General features: G+C 33.5%; 1 protein-coding gene across 2 annotated transcripts; it reads right to left on the reverse strand.

Moving 5' to 3' along the window:
* LOC104725167 (putative cyclin-A3-1) lies at window positions 1434–3479 on the reverse strand. Of its 2 annotated transcripts, none has more exons than XM_019232352.1 (7): window positions 2939–3479; window positions 2612–2844; window positions 2356–2508; window positions 2222–2255; window positions 1985–2134; window positions 1759–1896; window positions 1434–1654 (listed from the first exon to the last, which is right to left on the reverse strand). In XM_019232352.1, the coding sequence occupies exons 1-7, from the start codon at window positions 3254–3256 to the stop codon at window positions 1583–1585; spliced, it is 1098 nt and encodes a 365-aa protein (XP_019087897.1). In that variant the 5' UTR covers window positions 3257–3479; the 3' UTR covers window positions 1434–1582. The 2 variants fall into 2 exon arrangements, with proteins under 2 accessions (XP_019087897.1, XP_010442082.1); XM_010443780.2 differs by having other exon boundaries at window positions 1759–1893; window positions 2939–3350.

The raw sequence follows: 14173 nt of genomic DNA on the forward strand, positions 1-14173 counted from the left end.
CATCTTAAACTTTTTTCACTGCAAAACTCTCTCTTTGGGTTTTGGGTAATACATGAACCTTGCAAAGAGATCATAACAGGGCTGCACTTATGAAAGATGCAAATGAAACATAAATCTAAAAAGCACATCCACCTTCTCTAACACTATTCTTGTTTTGTTAACTCCGATGAAAATCAGAAAGGAGAAAGTTGCCGAAGTCGGAGTGGAGGCGATTTGTTGTTGGGTCTTCATGGATAACAGAATAACTTAAAATTTTGTAGACAACAGTTGTTCCACATGTAAAAAAAAAATCTCAGATCTAAAAAAGCTATACAATCCATTAAAAAGAGATACAACAAAAAAACACTCTGATATCGAAAGAGAGAGATAATAGAGAAAAAAACAATTTATTAGATTAAATGTAAGCCATCATATCCAAACTATTATTTAAAATCCTATGGTACAAATTATAGTTAGTTTTCTTTCTTTGGTTATGTTATTGTTACAAGTGTAAGGGTAAAGTTGTCCAAAATTTATGTGAATAATGTAAAAATAGTCCAAAAAGTACACCAGTAACAAGAAGTATGTCAAACTGAAAGAAGTTCTTCAAAAAGTAGGTGTATATGCAAATCACTCTTTATTTTATTATAACTAATATTGAGTTTCTTATAAAATGATGATAATTACTATAGATGTAATAGGAAAGAGAGTGAAAGTTTTTTTAGAAAATACAAGGTTGGCTTATTTTTCTTCTTCTTCATTTTGGTTTTTAAGGTTTCCATATTTGTCATGCATTGGCCAGTGCCATCATTATATTTTTGAGAATAGATTGATTTTGAGAATATTTGTTTTGGGGACAATAGGGACAATAGATAATATTTTTTTTATCTTAGCTTTATATTAAAGTGTGAGTTAAATTTATATGATTAAATAGATTTCATTTGTGGTTTAATTGAAAATAATTCTTTCAGTTTTATATTAAAGTGTGAGTTAAATTTATATGATTAAATAGATTTCATTTGTGGTTTAATTGAAAATAATTCTTTCAGTTTTATATTAAAGTGTGAGTTATATTAATATGATTGAGTGTGTTTTAGTTGTGGTTTAATTGAATTTTTTAAGTTTTATATTAAATTGTGAGTTAAATGTATATGACAAAATGTGTTTTATTTATCGTTCAATTGGAAATATTTTTTTTGTTAAATATTAATTTTAAATGACAAAATGTATAATTTTAAATTATTAATTTTTGTTTAATGAAATTAAACTATATTCAAAATTATAAAAATAAAGATGACTGAACACATGTCAATTATGTAGAATGTCAAATGTCACATTCTCGTGCAAAATTATAAGAAAATTTTACTTTATTATTATGTAGAAACTATATTACTTTTAAATGGTAAAAAATTTGAGGAATGTTCCTAAATAATAGTAAAAAAATAGAACCCATGTAACCAAAATCTTTAAACATTAGTTTAGATACTTAATCACAACTAGAAAGTAGTCCTAAGATATGTACAAACTCCAAACCACAAAGAAAAGAGACCAACAAACCACTTCCTGGTTTCATACTATCTTCGCCGATGACCAAAAGTTCTCACTAAATGTTGACATCTTCAAAAGCCGTAAGAGGCAGCTCTGGCGATACAGGCATTGTCGCCACACACTTGAACTGCGATGAACAAAATAGACAGAGAGAGAAAACATGTAAATCAAAAGGGCATTGGTGTTTCACATTCAACTCAAATCATCATATCACAAAGTAGTTAGTTTTACCTTATGCTGCTTGTACTTCTCTCTTATAGCTTGTAACGCTCCACCTTTTCTACTCAGATACAAGTCATGTATCATTCTCACGCATTCTTTGAGATCACCCGCTTTGTATTTTGTGTATTCTTCTAACATTACATTCTGCTACATTCAACACCAGCGCTTTAGTTTCTTATATAAAACTAGTGTACATAGAATTAGAACGAGATCCGCTTTGCAAGAAATGCCTTACCCAGGGATGTTGCTTTGGACGGATGATGAACCTAGCGAGAAAAACAGCTGAAGCAGCCACAATAGATGGAAGAAACTTCAGAGAGTTATAGTCTAACATGCTTAACTCTGAAAGATAGCTACAAAGAAACTCCATCTGTAAAGGTGACATCTAAAAGAAAGAGAAAAAAGAAACGGTAAGTCTTAGCAATTGATACTCTATACATTGCAAACGACACAATTTAAAAAGAGTGCTTACTTCGAAATCTTCTTGTGCAACCCTTGTGAACCGTCTGCACAAAACAAACATAACCAAAAACAAAAACACAGTGAGATACATAACCAATTAGACAATGAACAACACAAACAAACAAAAAAGAATCAGAATCTAACCTTAGAAATGTGTTGCTTGTTGGGTTCCCTAATTCAAACTCCAGAGCAAGAAGTATATCAGCTTCCATCTTAACAATCTCTTGTTTCGTGTAAGTATGGTCTGTGATGTAACAAAAGTCATTCACATTTGGAGGAGTAATCTCGTCATACTTTCTACAAAATCCAAAACCCAAAAAAAAACAAATAAACAAACAACAAAAACCCACAAAGTGAGATTTAAACAAAACAAAACAAACAAGAGAAAGAGTAATCTTACGAAGCAATAAGCATAGAAGTAACTCCCAAAAGCTGAAGCCTTTGTCTATTAACAGTCTTGAGAGACAAGAATCTATCGATGTAAGAGACAGCGAGGTAAAGAGTCTCTGAGAGAAGTTTGTATTCTTCAGCAACTTCAACTAACCAATCAACCAAAACTCCTCTCATACTCGAAGTTACATCTTTCTGAATCTTCTCAATGTAATCAATCAAAGGCCTTGACTTTGCTTTCCCCTGAATTTTGAAATCAAAGCAAAACCACTCAATGCTTTTTCTTTTTTCTTCCTTCTAAAGTTGTAAAATTTAGAGATGGGTTTTGTTTATTTACCTCTAATTGACGAAGATACTCAAAGATTGAAGTAACATAAGGAGCACACATCTGAGGATCATCAGATCTCGTGTCAATGTCTAAGTTTGTGTTTGCGAGTGTCGGAATCGAAACTGGGTTCTTCTGTTTCGTTGTAATAACCTTAGTTGCTTTTCTACGAGGCTTCTTGATGTTGCATAAGTTAGGAAGCTCTCCGAGTACGACTCTCTTCTTCTTGTTGATTCGTTCTTCGTCTATGGTCGCCGCCGCCACGGCTGCTTTTCGTTTCGTCGCTGCTCTTGTCAATCTAACGCAGTTCTCCTTACCGTCGTCGGCCATGGATTCAGGTGAGAGACCAATGAGATTTGGTTGAGGATGAGAAGAAGGAAGGAGAGAGATGGGTGAGAAAAAGAGAAGAAGCGAAGAGACATTTTTGGGGAATTTTTTTGGAATAAAGATTGAAATTTTTGGCGGTCTCTGTGATTATTTTCGAGTTTTTCGAAAAAATTAAGCTGAGTTTGTGTTTGGCGCGATGGTTTTGTTATGTGTTTTTTGAGCTTTCGAAAATTTCACCGGGAAAATTGCTAATTTGGCCGTCACATGAAGACCTAAATCGTAAACGAGGAAGATGATTATTAAACGTTCGTCACTGTTTATGTAAAATCAAATGTTTAATGGGCTTTCTGAATCGGCCCAGTAGTTATTTTGTAAAAGCGAAACCAGTAAAGTGATGATATAGATGTCGTGTTTTACCTATTTGGTCTTTCAAACCAAAATTAATTGTTTTGTTTTTAGCGATAATTGATGAATCTTCTAAATTATCCGCTGATTTTATTATTTATCTTTTTATAGAAAAATCTATATAACTAAGTTTTCATCTGCGGTATACGGCAGAACTAAATTATAAATTATTATATTTTAAATAACAATTTTTAATATATTTAGTTTTCAAATTCTCAACTTTTTTTTCTTGGTCATTTTATTAATTTAGCTAATGTTTGGATGATACAAAGTTGAACTAAGCCATGGAGGCATCGACATAGAATCCGAATAAAACACAATATTTCTACAACCAAATTTTGCTAAAACATGGGCTGACTCATTACAATCTCGACGAACAAAACAAAACTCAGTATGTGTCAACATTGATGCCCAAAAAGATATATCCATACATATATTTCGAATAGCAGCATTTGTTGCGAGTCTGTTGATATTGTTTATCAGAATTAAGCAATCTCCTTCAAAGATGATGTTCGTGAAACCCCGTATCCAAGCTTGTTGGATTGCACCAAGTAGAGCTTTTGATTCTGCTTCAAGTGATGATTTCGCTGCTCCTAATTTGCTTGCTCCCCATGTTAAACTTCTACCCGTGTGGTCTCAAAAAATCCACCCATCTGTTACCAATTGATCTTCCGTACTATAGCTAGCATCGAAATTACACTTAATGATCGGATGTATATGAGGAGTCCAACAATTGATATCTTGATTCTCACTAGGATAACTTGTTTGTACTCTCTGTTGATTAATTGTCACCAACCAATCATGAACTTTTGCTTTGGTCTGAGTCCATAGTGCTCTCACGGGTATAGTAATGCTTTCAAAGATGTGTTTGTTTCTTGATTTCCAGATTTTCCACATAAGCCTAAAAGGTATTAGAGCTTGTGCAGGTGTGATAGTGTTATCTGATTGTAAGTCTAGGAAGGTAGAGAGAATCGTGTCAATATTCTGCTGAAAAGGTTGTGGTATTACTGCAGTAGGTAGATTTGACAAGTGCCATGAATCTTGTGCATAAGTACAGTCAAAAAGGATATGGTTGATAGTTTCATCATGTAATCCACACCGTGAACAGACTGGATCTAATGACATTCATCTTGTGTTTAATCTGGTTTTTGTTCCTATTGCTTAAGAGAGAACTCTCCACAGGAAATGTTTTACTTTTGGAAGAATTGGAAGTTTCCAAATTTTGTTCTTGATTATGACTGAACCATGTGGTACGGGTGGTACGGGTGGCAAATATTGTCTATATCCGTCTTCATTGTGTGACAAACCAGTAACCTGACTTGACGAAATATTCTCCGATATTCTGATACCTCCAATAAAGTTTGTCGTCCGTGATTTGTTTCAGAATATACATGTTTTGTATTCTAGTGACATCTTCGATCGAAACGTGTGCCGCAAGCAACTCTGTATTCCAATATCGGTAACTCCCATTGCCAGAAATATAATTTTGTATTGGACTGTCTATCACTTTCTCGCGTACTTGAATGGGTCTAGGAGGATCGGATGGTATAAGGTTATCCTTTCCTATTCGTATTGTAGCGCCATCCCCTACTTCCCAGTAGGAACCACGCTTGATTAAATCTATCCCAATAAGTAACGATGACCATCCATAAGATTGATATTTTTGCTCTTTTGCATCCAAAACAGAGGAGTCTTTATAGTATCTTGCTTTAAGCAACTTAGCCAGTAGAGAGATAGGATTTCTAATAAGTCGCCATGCTTGTTTGGCTAAAAGGGCATCGTTGAATTTTGCTAAATCACGGAATCCTAATCCTCTCCCTTTCTTTGAGTATTGCAGTCTTTTCCAAGCAACCCACGAAATGTTCTTGTGATGTGTAGTTTTATCCCACCAAAATCTCATTAACAATGTTTCAATATCATCAATTACACCTTGTGGAAGCTTGAAACAGGACATAGAGTAAACCGGCATAGATACTGCTACTATTTTTAATAAAATTTCTTTTCCAGCTTGAGATAGTAGCTTTGATGTCCATCTTGAGGTTCTTTTTTTCACTCTGTCAATAATGTATGCAAATATCTCCTTTTTCTTTCTACCAAATTGTTCTCGTAGGCCCAAATATTTGCCATTTCCTCCATGATTCGGAATCTGCAAGACATCCTTTAATCTGTTTTGAGTGGATCCATAAACTCTTGATCCAAAGGTGATAACTGATTTTGTTGTGTTGATTTTCTGACCAGAGTAGTATTCATACACATCAAAAATCTCTTTTAAAGCCTTGCAGTTACGGGCATTGGCTTGACAAAAAAATAATGAATCATCTGCAAATTGCAAATGTGTAATTGCAGGTACACCGTTCCCTACCCGAATGCCTCTTTTTTCACCTGAAGAAGCTCTTGTTCTGATCAAATGACTCAAAATATCAGCACATAATATGAACATGTATGGAGAAAGGGGGTCCTCTTGTCTTATTCCCCTCTCTGGTTTTATAGAACCAAAAGGAGAACCATTAATTAAAACTGAGTAATGTACAGATCGAACTGTGGCCATGATCCAGCTTATCCACTTGTTGTAGAAACCAAACAGTTTAAGCGTTGTCTCCAAAAAATTCCATTCTACCCTGTCGTACATTACTAACATCTGTTTTCACAGCCATATAAGTTTGAGAGACTCGTTTCCTCACTTTTAAGGCATGCATCAGTTCATGAGCAACCATTATATTGTGTGTGATACTTCGTCCCGGGATGAAAGCCGCTTGTGAATCGGATACTATTGAGTCTAGGTGTTTTTTGAGTCGTGCAACTAGACACTTGGATATGATCTTGTATAGCACATTGCATAGGGCAATTGGCCTAAAGTCCGAGAGAGTTGCCGGATTGTCAATCTTAGGAATCATACAAATGTTTGTGTGATTGATACGCGGTCTCATAGTTGATGTTTCAAAAAAATATTTGACCTCCTTCACTACATCTGGTCCCACGATGTCCCAACATTCTTTAAAGAACCTCGTCGTTAATCCATCTGGACCTGGGGCTCTGTCTTCACCAATAAGGCAAATGGCATTGTAAATCTCCATATCTGAAAACTCTCTTGTTAAAGCCTCATTAACTGCAGATGTAACAGAAGGTTTGAAATCTGCAAAGTCGATTGGTGAGATTGGGATCTTTGACGATGTGTATACAGTACGGAAATGGTGTTCTGCAGCTATGCCAATGTTTTTGTCTCCACGGTGAATTATACCAGCTTCATCACTAATACTTGTAATGTAGTTCCTTGCATACCTTGTTCTAGCATATGCTTGGAAATATTTGGTGTTTCGGTCCCCTTTTGACATCCACTCTGATCTACTTTTTTGTTGTCAATATACTTCTTCCTCTCGGTAGGCTTCTTCCATTAATTGATGAAGGTGTGGTATATGTTGCCGTTCATATCTGTCTAGACTGGACATGCACTTGTTAATTTGAAACTGCAACTCTTTAATACGATAAGCAGAATTCATATTGTTGTGCTGCTTGAATTGAGACAGAGCTTGTCTACAGATGCGAATTCGATCTGTTATCAATGAACTATGATCGTAATGTCGTGGTCCTCCCCATCCTTTTGCAACAGACTCTTTGAAACACGGATGGTGAATTAATCTCTTGTCGAAACGAAAAGGTTTTTTAATGATGTATTCTGAGAAGTTTATATTTATTAACACTCGTTTGTGATCTGAGCAAGTTAAATCTAAGAATTGAGCTTCAGAGTTTGGACACAGTGCTGACCAAGGATCATTAATGAATACTCGGTCTAGACAGCATCTGACAGTATGACTGTGCCTTTCTCCCACCCAGGAAAAACGATCGCCAGTTGAACGCATATCCTTAATATTGCAAACAGACACCATATGTCGAAAGTTTCGAAAACTCCATTCATCTCTTGCAGGACCACCCATCTTCTCACTGTTTGATAAGATTTCGTTAATCTCCTAGTAGCATCCATGGTCCAGTTCTATTTGAAGCCATGTGTTCAAGTCTTTCCCAAAGTATATGTCTAAAGGATTGATTCGGGTGACCATAAACACAGGACAAATAGAAACACACATCATAATACTTAAGTTTTACATCAATAATTCGATTATCCTTACAAACCTCGGATATCGAAATAGTGTTCTTCCAAAGCAAAGCTAAACCCCCACTTCTACCTTGTGGAGGTTGAGTTATTAAGTTAGGAAATCCTAGAAAACAAGCCAAATCCTTAACAACATCACACATATTTAGAGTTTCAATTAAGAAAAGTACATCACACTTAGTTAATTTACATAAATAGGCTAGTCTCGAACGAGTCAGCGATGTACCAACACCCTGACAATTCCAGACGGCGACTCTCATAGTGGCATTGGGGGTACCGGGCCCTCCGCGCCTCCGCAAGTTGGTGTACAAGATCCCTGCAACTCAGTGCCTTTAGCTTTCTTTCGGATATGGCTTAGGACCGCCTTATCCTCTGCAGCCTCGACCTGACGATAGTAGGTTTCAAATCTGACCCTCTTCTTTTGCATCCACGGTCCGTTAGCATTGTCTGTTGTGTCCTCCAAGATATCATACTTTGGGAACTCAGTTGCTTTAGTCAACTTGGCATGCAAATATCGTATCCTTTCAGCCGTCAGTTCTGTGTCTTCAAAGACACTTGGTGTTGAGGACATTGAGGGATCGCCATTTACTTGATTGGCAAAAGGTGCTGCTATTTGAAGATCAGGAATTGGAACATACGGTTCAATAGTTTGGAGTGTGTTCTCTAAAACAGGGCTCCTGATATCCTCATTGTTGAAAGCCGAATGGTCATCATCATCATTATCATCATCGCTTTCCACAACCGGATCATCATTGAAAGCATTCAGGGCACATTCCTTTAGATCGTGCAAAAGAGAGCCACACCATGTGCAAAAATTCTTAAGCCTTTCAAAGCAGAATTGGATGATTGTGTTGACATTCTCAGCAAATTGAAAGTTACGTTTGAACCTTAGAGGAGAATCTATGTTCCAGTCCATCCTAACCCTGACAAACTCAACCATTCTAGCATTCTCATCGAAATCAACCTCCCTAACAACCCCTATTTGGTTACTCAAGTACCTGGCCATGGCGTTTGAGAGATAGAGTAATGAAATTCCTCTGATCTGCACCCAGAACGGTATGATCTTCATTTCCTCTGCAGAGATGTTTGGATACCATCTATGAACAGTCACCATCCAGTCATTGAAAGCCCATGGTCCTCGAGCAACGACCAAATTCATCTCGGCTTCAGTTTGGAAAACAAAGAGTGCTTTTCCATTGCCCAAGATACGACCATAGCATGATCTTGGTAAACCCCAGACTCGTGGCATACTATTGATTAGGGCCCAAAGATTTTGCTTACGGAGATTGACAGTGGAAACCATAAGAGAGAAGCGATTGTGTTCTGCAGCCCTTACACAGAATTACGGCGGTAATGCAACCGGCACATCATCGATTCCCAAATCCAGATCTTGCATAGATGTTCTCAAATTGTCACTCATTTTGGTAATCAGAGACTGAGTGTAGTATAACAGAAAAGAGAGGGAATAAAAACAGAGTTGTTGTTGGGATTTAAAGTTGTTTGGCCATGGCGGTTTTCGATGGTAGTTATCAACCGAGAAAAAAGGGAACCGAAAACTGCCATGGAAAGTACCAGACAGAAAGAAACCATCAATTTGTCTCTTAGAAAGATCCAAATCGAACGGAAAAAACACTCCGTAGAGAAACACACAATCGACGGCGACCATAACTGCCATCGCACAGGAAATCGCCTTTTTCAAAGAGAAAAGACGCCATTTTCTCCCCCTCTCCCCCCCCCCAAAGTTTCGAATCTTCAAATTCCCAATTAATTAACGTTTATCTAATTAATTTATAATTTTGTTTAGAATGTTTTTTCTTTTTCTTACGTTTTATACAATTTAGAACTTAATTATATTATATTTGTTATTAGATAGAATATAAAATTTTAAAACACTTACTTTTGTTTTCTATAATTAAACAGAGGTATATGTCTATATGGTATGCTAGTGTATATTTTTATGTGTATACAATTTTTTTATTTTTTAGAATATTAAGAAGTATGTGTAATAATTTGTAGTTCACATATTAAATAATTTATAAGTTAATTTTCCAAACTATGACTACAAATCTATAGTATATGAAATAAACTAATAGTACTAGTGTTGGTTCTATAGTCCAAACCCGCCATGCTAGGCGGATCACGCAACATGTTTAAAGATTTTTTATCTGCAAAAACTAATCATACAAAATCCGTGAAAGGAAAATATAGTATGTGAGGCTAAAAGTCACTTTTTATCAAATCAATTTTTCAATTTTTTATCAAGTAAAGAACAATATTTGGATTCACGGGTTTACTTTCACGGATCTAAGGGTGAACTTCTAATATAAGGAAATAAAATCTATATACATTTGCAATTATGTTTGTTACCTTTTAAAACACTTAGTTTCTATATAAAAAATCGAATATAAGTAAAGTTAATTTGTTTATTAAATTAATTATTTAATATTAATGTCATGTTTGTAAATAGGTTCCAACTTCAAGATTTATTTGCTAAATGTCTCTAGAAATGTATATATAGATATTTTTGAAATACGTTTGATCGAGAAGTTTTATTTTTTTTAATATTATTGATTTAAAAACAAAATTAGAAAGAGAAATAAAGGTAAATATGAAATAGAAAAAATATGTATATCCTTTATATTATAAAGCACAAGTCATTGTGCCAATAAAAACTTGACATATCAGTAAAACAACAAAACTAATTAAAAAGAATATGTAAAACAAAAAATGATCCGAAAAAAAAAAAGAAAAAAAAAACAATTACCATATTTCATTTTACAAATAACTGCAACAAGAAAAAAAAAAAATCTCTTTTACAACTGCCTCCCCCACGATCTCACATCATATCCATTTAATTCTTCACCAACATGATTTCATACCAAAACTTTTTTTATAAAATCTCTTCATTTTCCTTAGTCCCAACAACCCAAAATCAAGAAATCTCAAATCTTTCACTATTTTTCTCTCTGTTTTGCAACTACTTCCATTTTACTTTTCTTCACCATGAATTGAGTTCGTTTTGCTTGACATGTTATCCTTTTTTCTAATGTAAGAAATGTGATTATGGTTATTATCTTTTGCTCTTGATCTAATATAAATTTTTTTTGTCTCTCCCTCTTTATCTCAAATCTGTCGACATAGAAGGTAGAAAAAAAATGTTTATTGTATTTTGCTTTTATACAATCCAACAGAAGGAACGAGATTGAAAACCAAAAGAACATAAACTATTGGCAAAAAGGTATGATTCTTCACTATCAAAGCTGACATCCATAAGTTTTGTCTACTAACTGTTTGTAAAAATGGGTGACACAAAATTTTGTTTAATACAGCAGCATAAGAACGTGTTACGGCTCTTACATAACTCTTTTTTACTAAAATTTATTAGAACTCTACTGTCTTTTGCTGTATAACACCAAGGATTGATTCCTTTCACCTTTTTCTTTCAAGTCTTTTAATAAATTATTCTTTGCAAAGTTCTCATTAAACAATCATTTTTCGTGTGTGCAGATTGTATCAAATTCAAGAGTAAAAAAAGCATGCCTCATTTTCTAAGGTTTGTTTTACGAATAAATTTGAACAGTTTTCATTTCACTTGCATGATATTGATATATAGCTATATCCATAATCCATGTCTGTTCAGGCCCGGCTCTAGGGGTGTGCTAGGTGTGCTAGTGCACCAGGTCCCGCTTTCTGACTATTTTTTTCTTTACATTTTAGGGTCCTAAATTTTTAGATAATTGCAAAATAGGGTCCATTTTTTTAACTTATCAAATATCTAAGCCTATAATTTTATGAAAGCTTCAACATAGAACAGGGTCCAATAATATATTGAGTCGGGCCTGTGTCTGTTAAGTATCAATCTTTGCTTAGATTAATTCACGGCTGACTAATGATTCTTATGCTAGCTTATGATCGATATATATATATAGATATGTTTATTAACTCATTTAGCAAATCGAGATATAATTAGTTCTGTAATGTCTCATAACCACTTCACCTCTGAATTTTTTTTTTTTTTTTAAATAAGTTTTGAGAAAATAACCCACTGTAATCTCAAGTTTATTTAAGAAAATTAGAAGTTTTCTTATGTTATCAGAAAACTTGAACTTTTAGATCATAATTTTGTTTTAATCGAGTGGAATTTTACATAGCTCATCATTATCATTAACAGAAAACATTTTATTCACTCATGTAAAATCAATCTTGTTTCTTTCCCCGAACTACGTACGGGTGGTATACTAGTAATCCAATAAACCTCCAAAATTATTAATCCAAAAAAAACAACCTCTACAATTATTTATTCGTCTATCCATTTTACAAAATCTAAAGTTTAACAGCATATATATTTAAAAGATTTTATCAAGATTTAAAATTATGATTTTCTATCTTTTTCTTTAACATTTATTTTTGGTGATGTTGAATCATCATAATTTATAAACACATAAAATTAATAAGATTGTAGATTATTTTATGCATTTTCTGTGATTTCTTTTCAAAATGAAAACATATTATAAATTAAAAAATATGTATTTAAAATACCACACCGGTTAAAATTGTTATACTTTAGATTCATATTATAAATAAGATCAAAATAAATTTAAATATGAAAGAATAAAAAAAATATAACTTAACAAACATCACTACAAGAAAACATAACAGTTTCCGACGGTCAAATCAGTCGGGAAACGGTCGAAAACAAACATTTCCAACCATTAACTGATGACGGTAAATTGGTCGGAAATCGCTGGTCGGAAATTTATTTGGTTGGAAATCCGTCAGAAATTTCCAACCGAAAAGATGGTTGGAAATTCGTTGGTGATAAACGGTCAGAAATTTGTCAGAAATATTTCACCGATTTCGAACGATTTAAAAGTTGTAGGAACAAAATTACCGACGATTTTCCAGCCGAAATATTTTCCTACCAAAAGTATTAAAATGTATGGATGCTAATAATTGATATTTAAAATTTTTATATCAAATTAAAATAAAATAAGAAATGTTACATAAATTAAAATTAGAAAGGCAAAATAAATAAGTCAAATTGTCAATTAAAACCAGAAAAATAGTTTTGAAATCTCAACAAAATTAAAGAAACTAAAATAATACACTTAGTTAAATTAAACTATTAATCTACTCTTGAGTTTCATCTTCATCTTCTTCTTGGATCTACTTTACTCTTTTCCTTTTTCTTCAATGGAGTTTCACACAAGGTCACTACATTGAATTCTCCATGTTTTGATTTCATGACCAAATCTGCATAAAAGAGAATGAGCACTTGAAATCACAAAAGAGAGTACATGACCTAAGAATCTAATTCTTGATTCTATAAACAAAAAAAAACTAAACCATAGATCTGGAAAAAAAAATCCAATTCATTTTGAAACCCTAATTTTGATTTTAAAATCAAAGTTTCTAATTTGGATTCTCTGAGTAGAGCATCAAAATCAATGAAACTGAAAACTCTAGTTAAACAGGTGTTCTTATGAAATCAACAAAATTGAAATCAATTCAAAGAATCTAAATATTTAAACATCTATGATGAAAGAAAAAATAACCTAAGCTGGTTTGGATCTGTGAGACTTGTCTTCCTTCTCTCCTGTACCATCAATTGATTCATCTGCTTTGAAAGATTTTGGTAAGAAAAAAAAAGAGATTTTGGTAAGAGAAGATGAAGAACGAAGAGATAGAGTAAAAAAGATAAAGAATGAAAATATAGAGAGAATGAGGGTTGCCTTTAATTAGGGTTGTTAGAATAATTTTTGTCGGAAAACGGTTGGTAAAAACCGACAGATATATTTGTTTGAGATTTCGTCGGAAATTACCGACCGATTTCCAATCGTTTTGAAAGGTCGGAAATTACTGACGAATTCTCGACCAAAATTTCAAAGCGGTTGGAAAATTGGTCAGAAAACAGTCGGTAAATACTGACGGATATATTAGTTGGAATGTTTGTCAGAATTTACCGACCGATTTCCAATCATTTAAAGAGGTTGGAAATTACCGACCGATATTCAACCGAATTTTATATTCGTCAATTAACGGTTGGAAATTAGTCGAAAATTTTACTGACCAATAAATCGGTCGGAGATTTGGTCGGAATTAACAATGTTTTCTTGTAGTACATGTAACTTCCTTACCAAAAGAAAACATCATAACTTAAAAATTTATATCTAGTTGAACTTTTTGTTTTTAGTCGAACCATTTTATTATACCGGATAGAAAATTTAGATTATAAACATTTTCCATCGTTTTATTTTTTCTACATCGAGAATTTATTTAATATTTAAAATACAAAAAAAATCTTTAAAATGACAAAAAAGAAAAAAAAAATCTTTAAAATGTAAATCAGGCCTAAAAAACGATGGCTTTCAGTTTTATATTTACAACAAACGAATAAAACGCAACGC

Source organism: Camelina sativa, chromosome 11, assembly GCF_000633955.1.
Source record: "Camelina sativa cultivar DH55 chromosome 11, Cs, whole genome shotgun sequence".
Classification (NCBI taxonomy): Eukaryota; Viridiplantae; Streptophyta; class Magnoliopsida; order Brassicales; family Brassicaceae; genus Camelina; species Camelina sativa.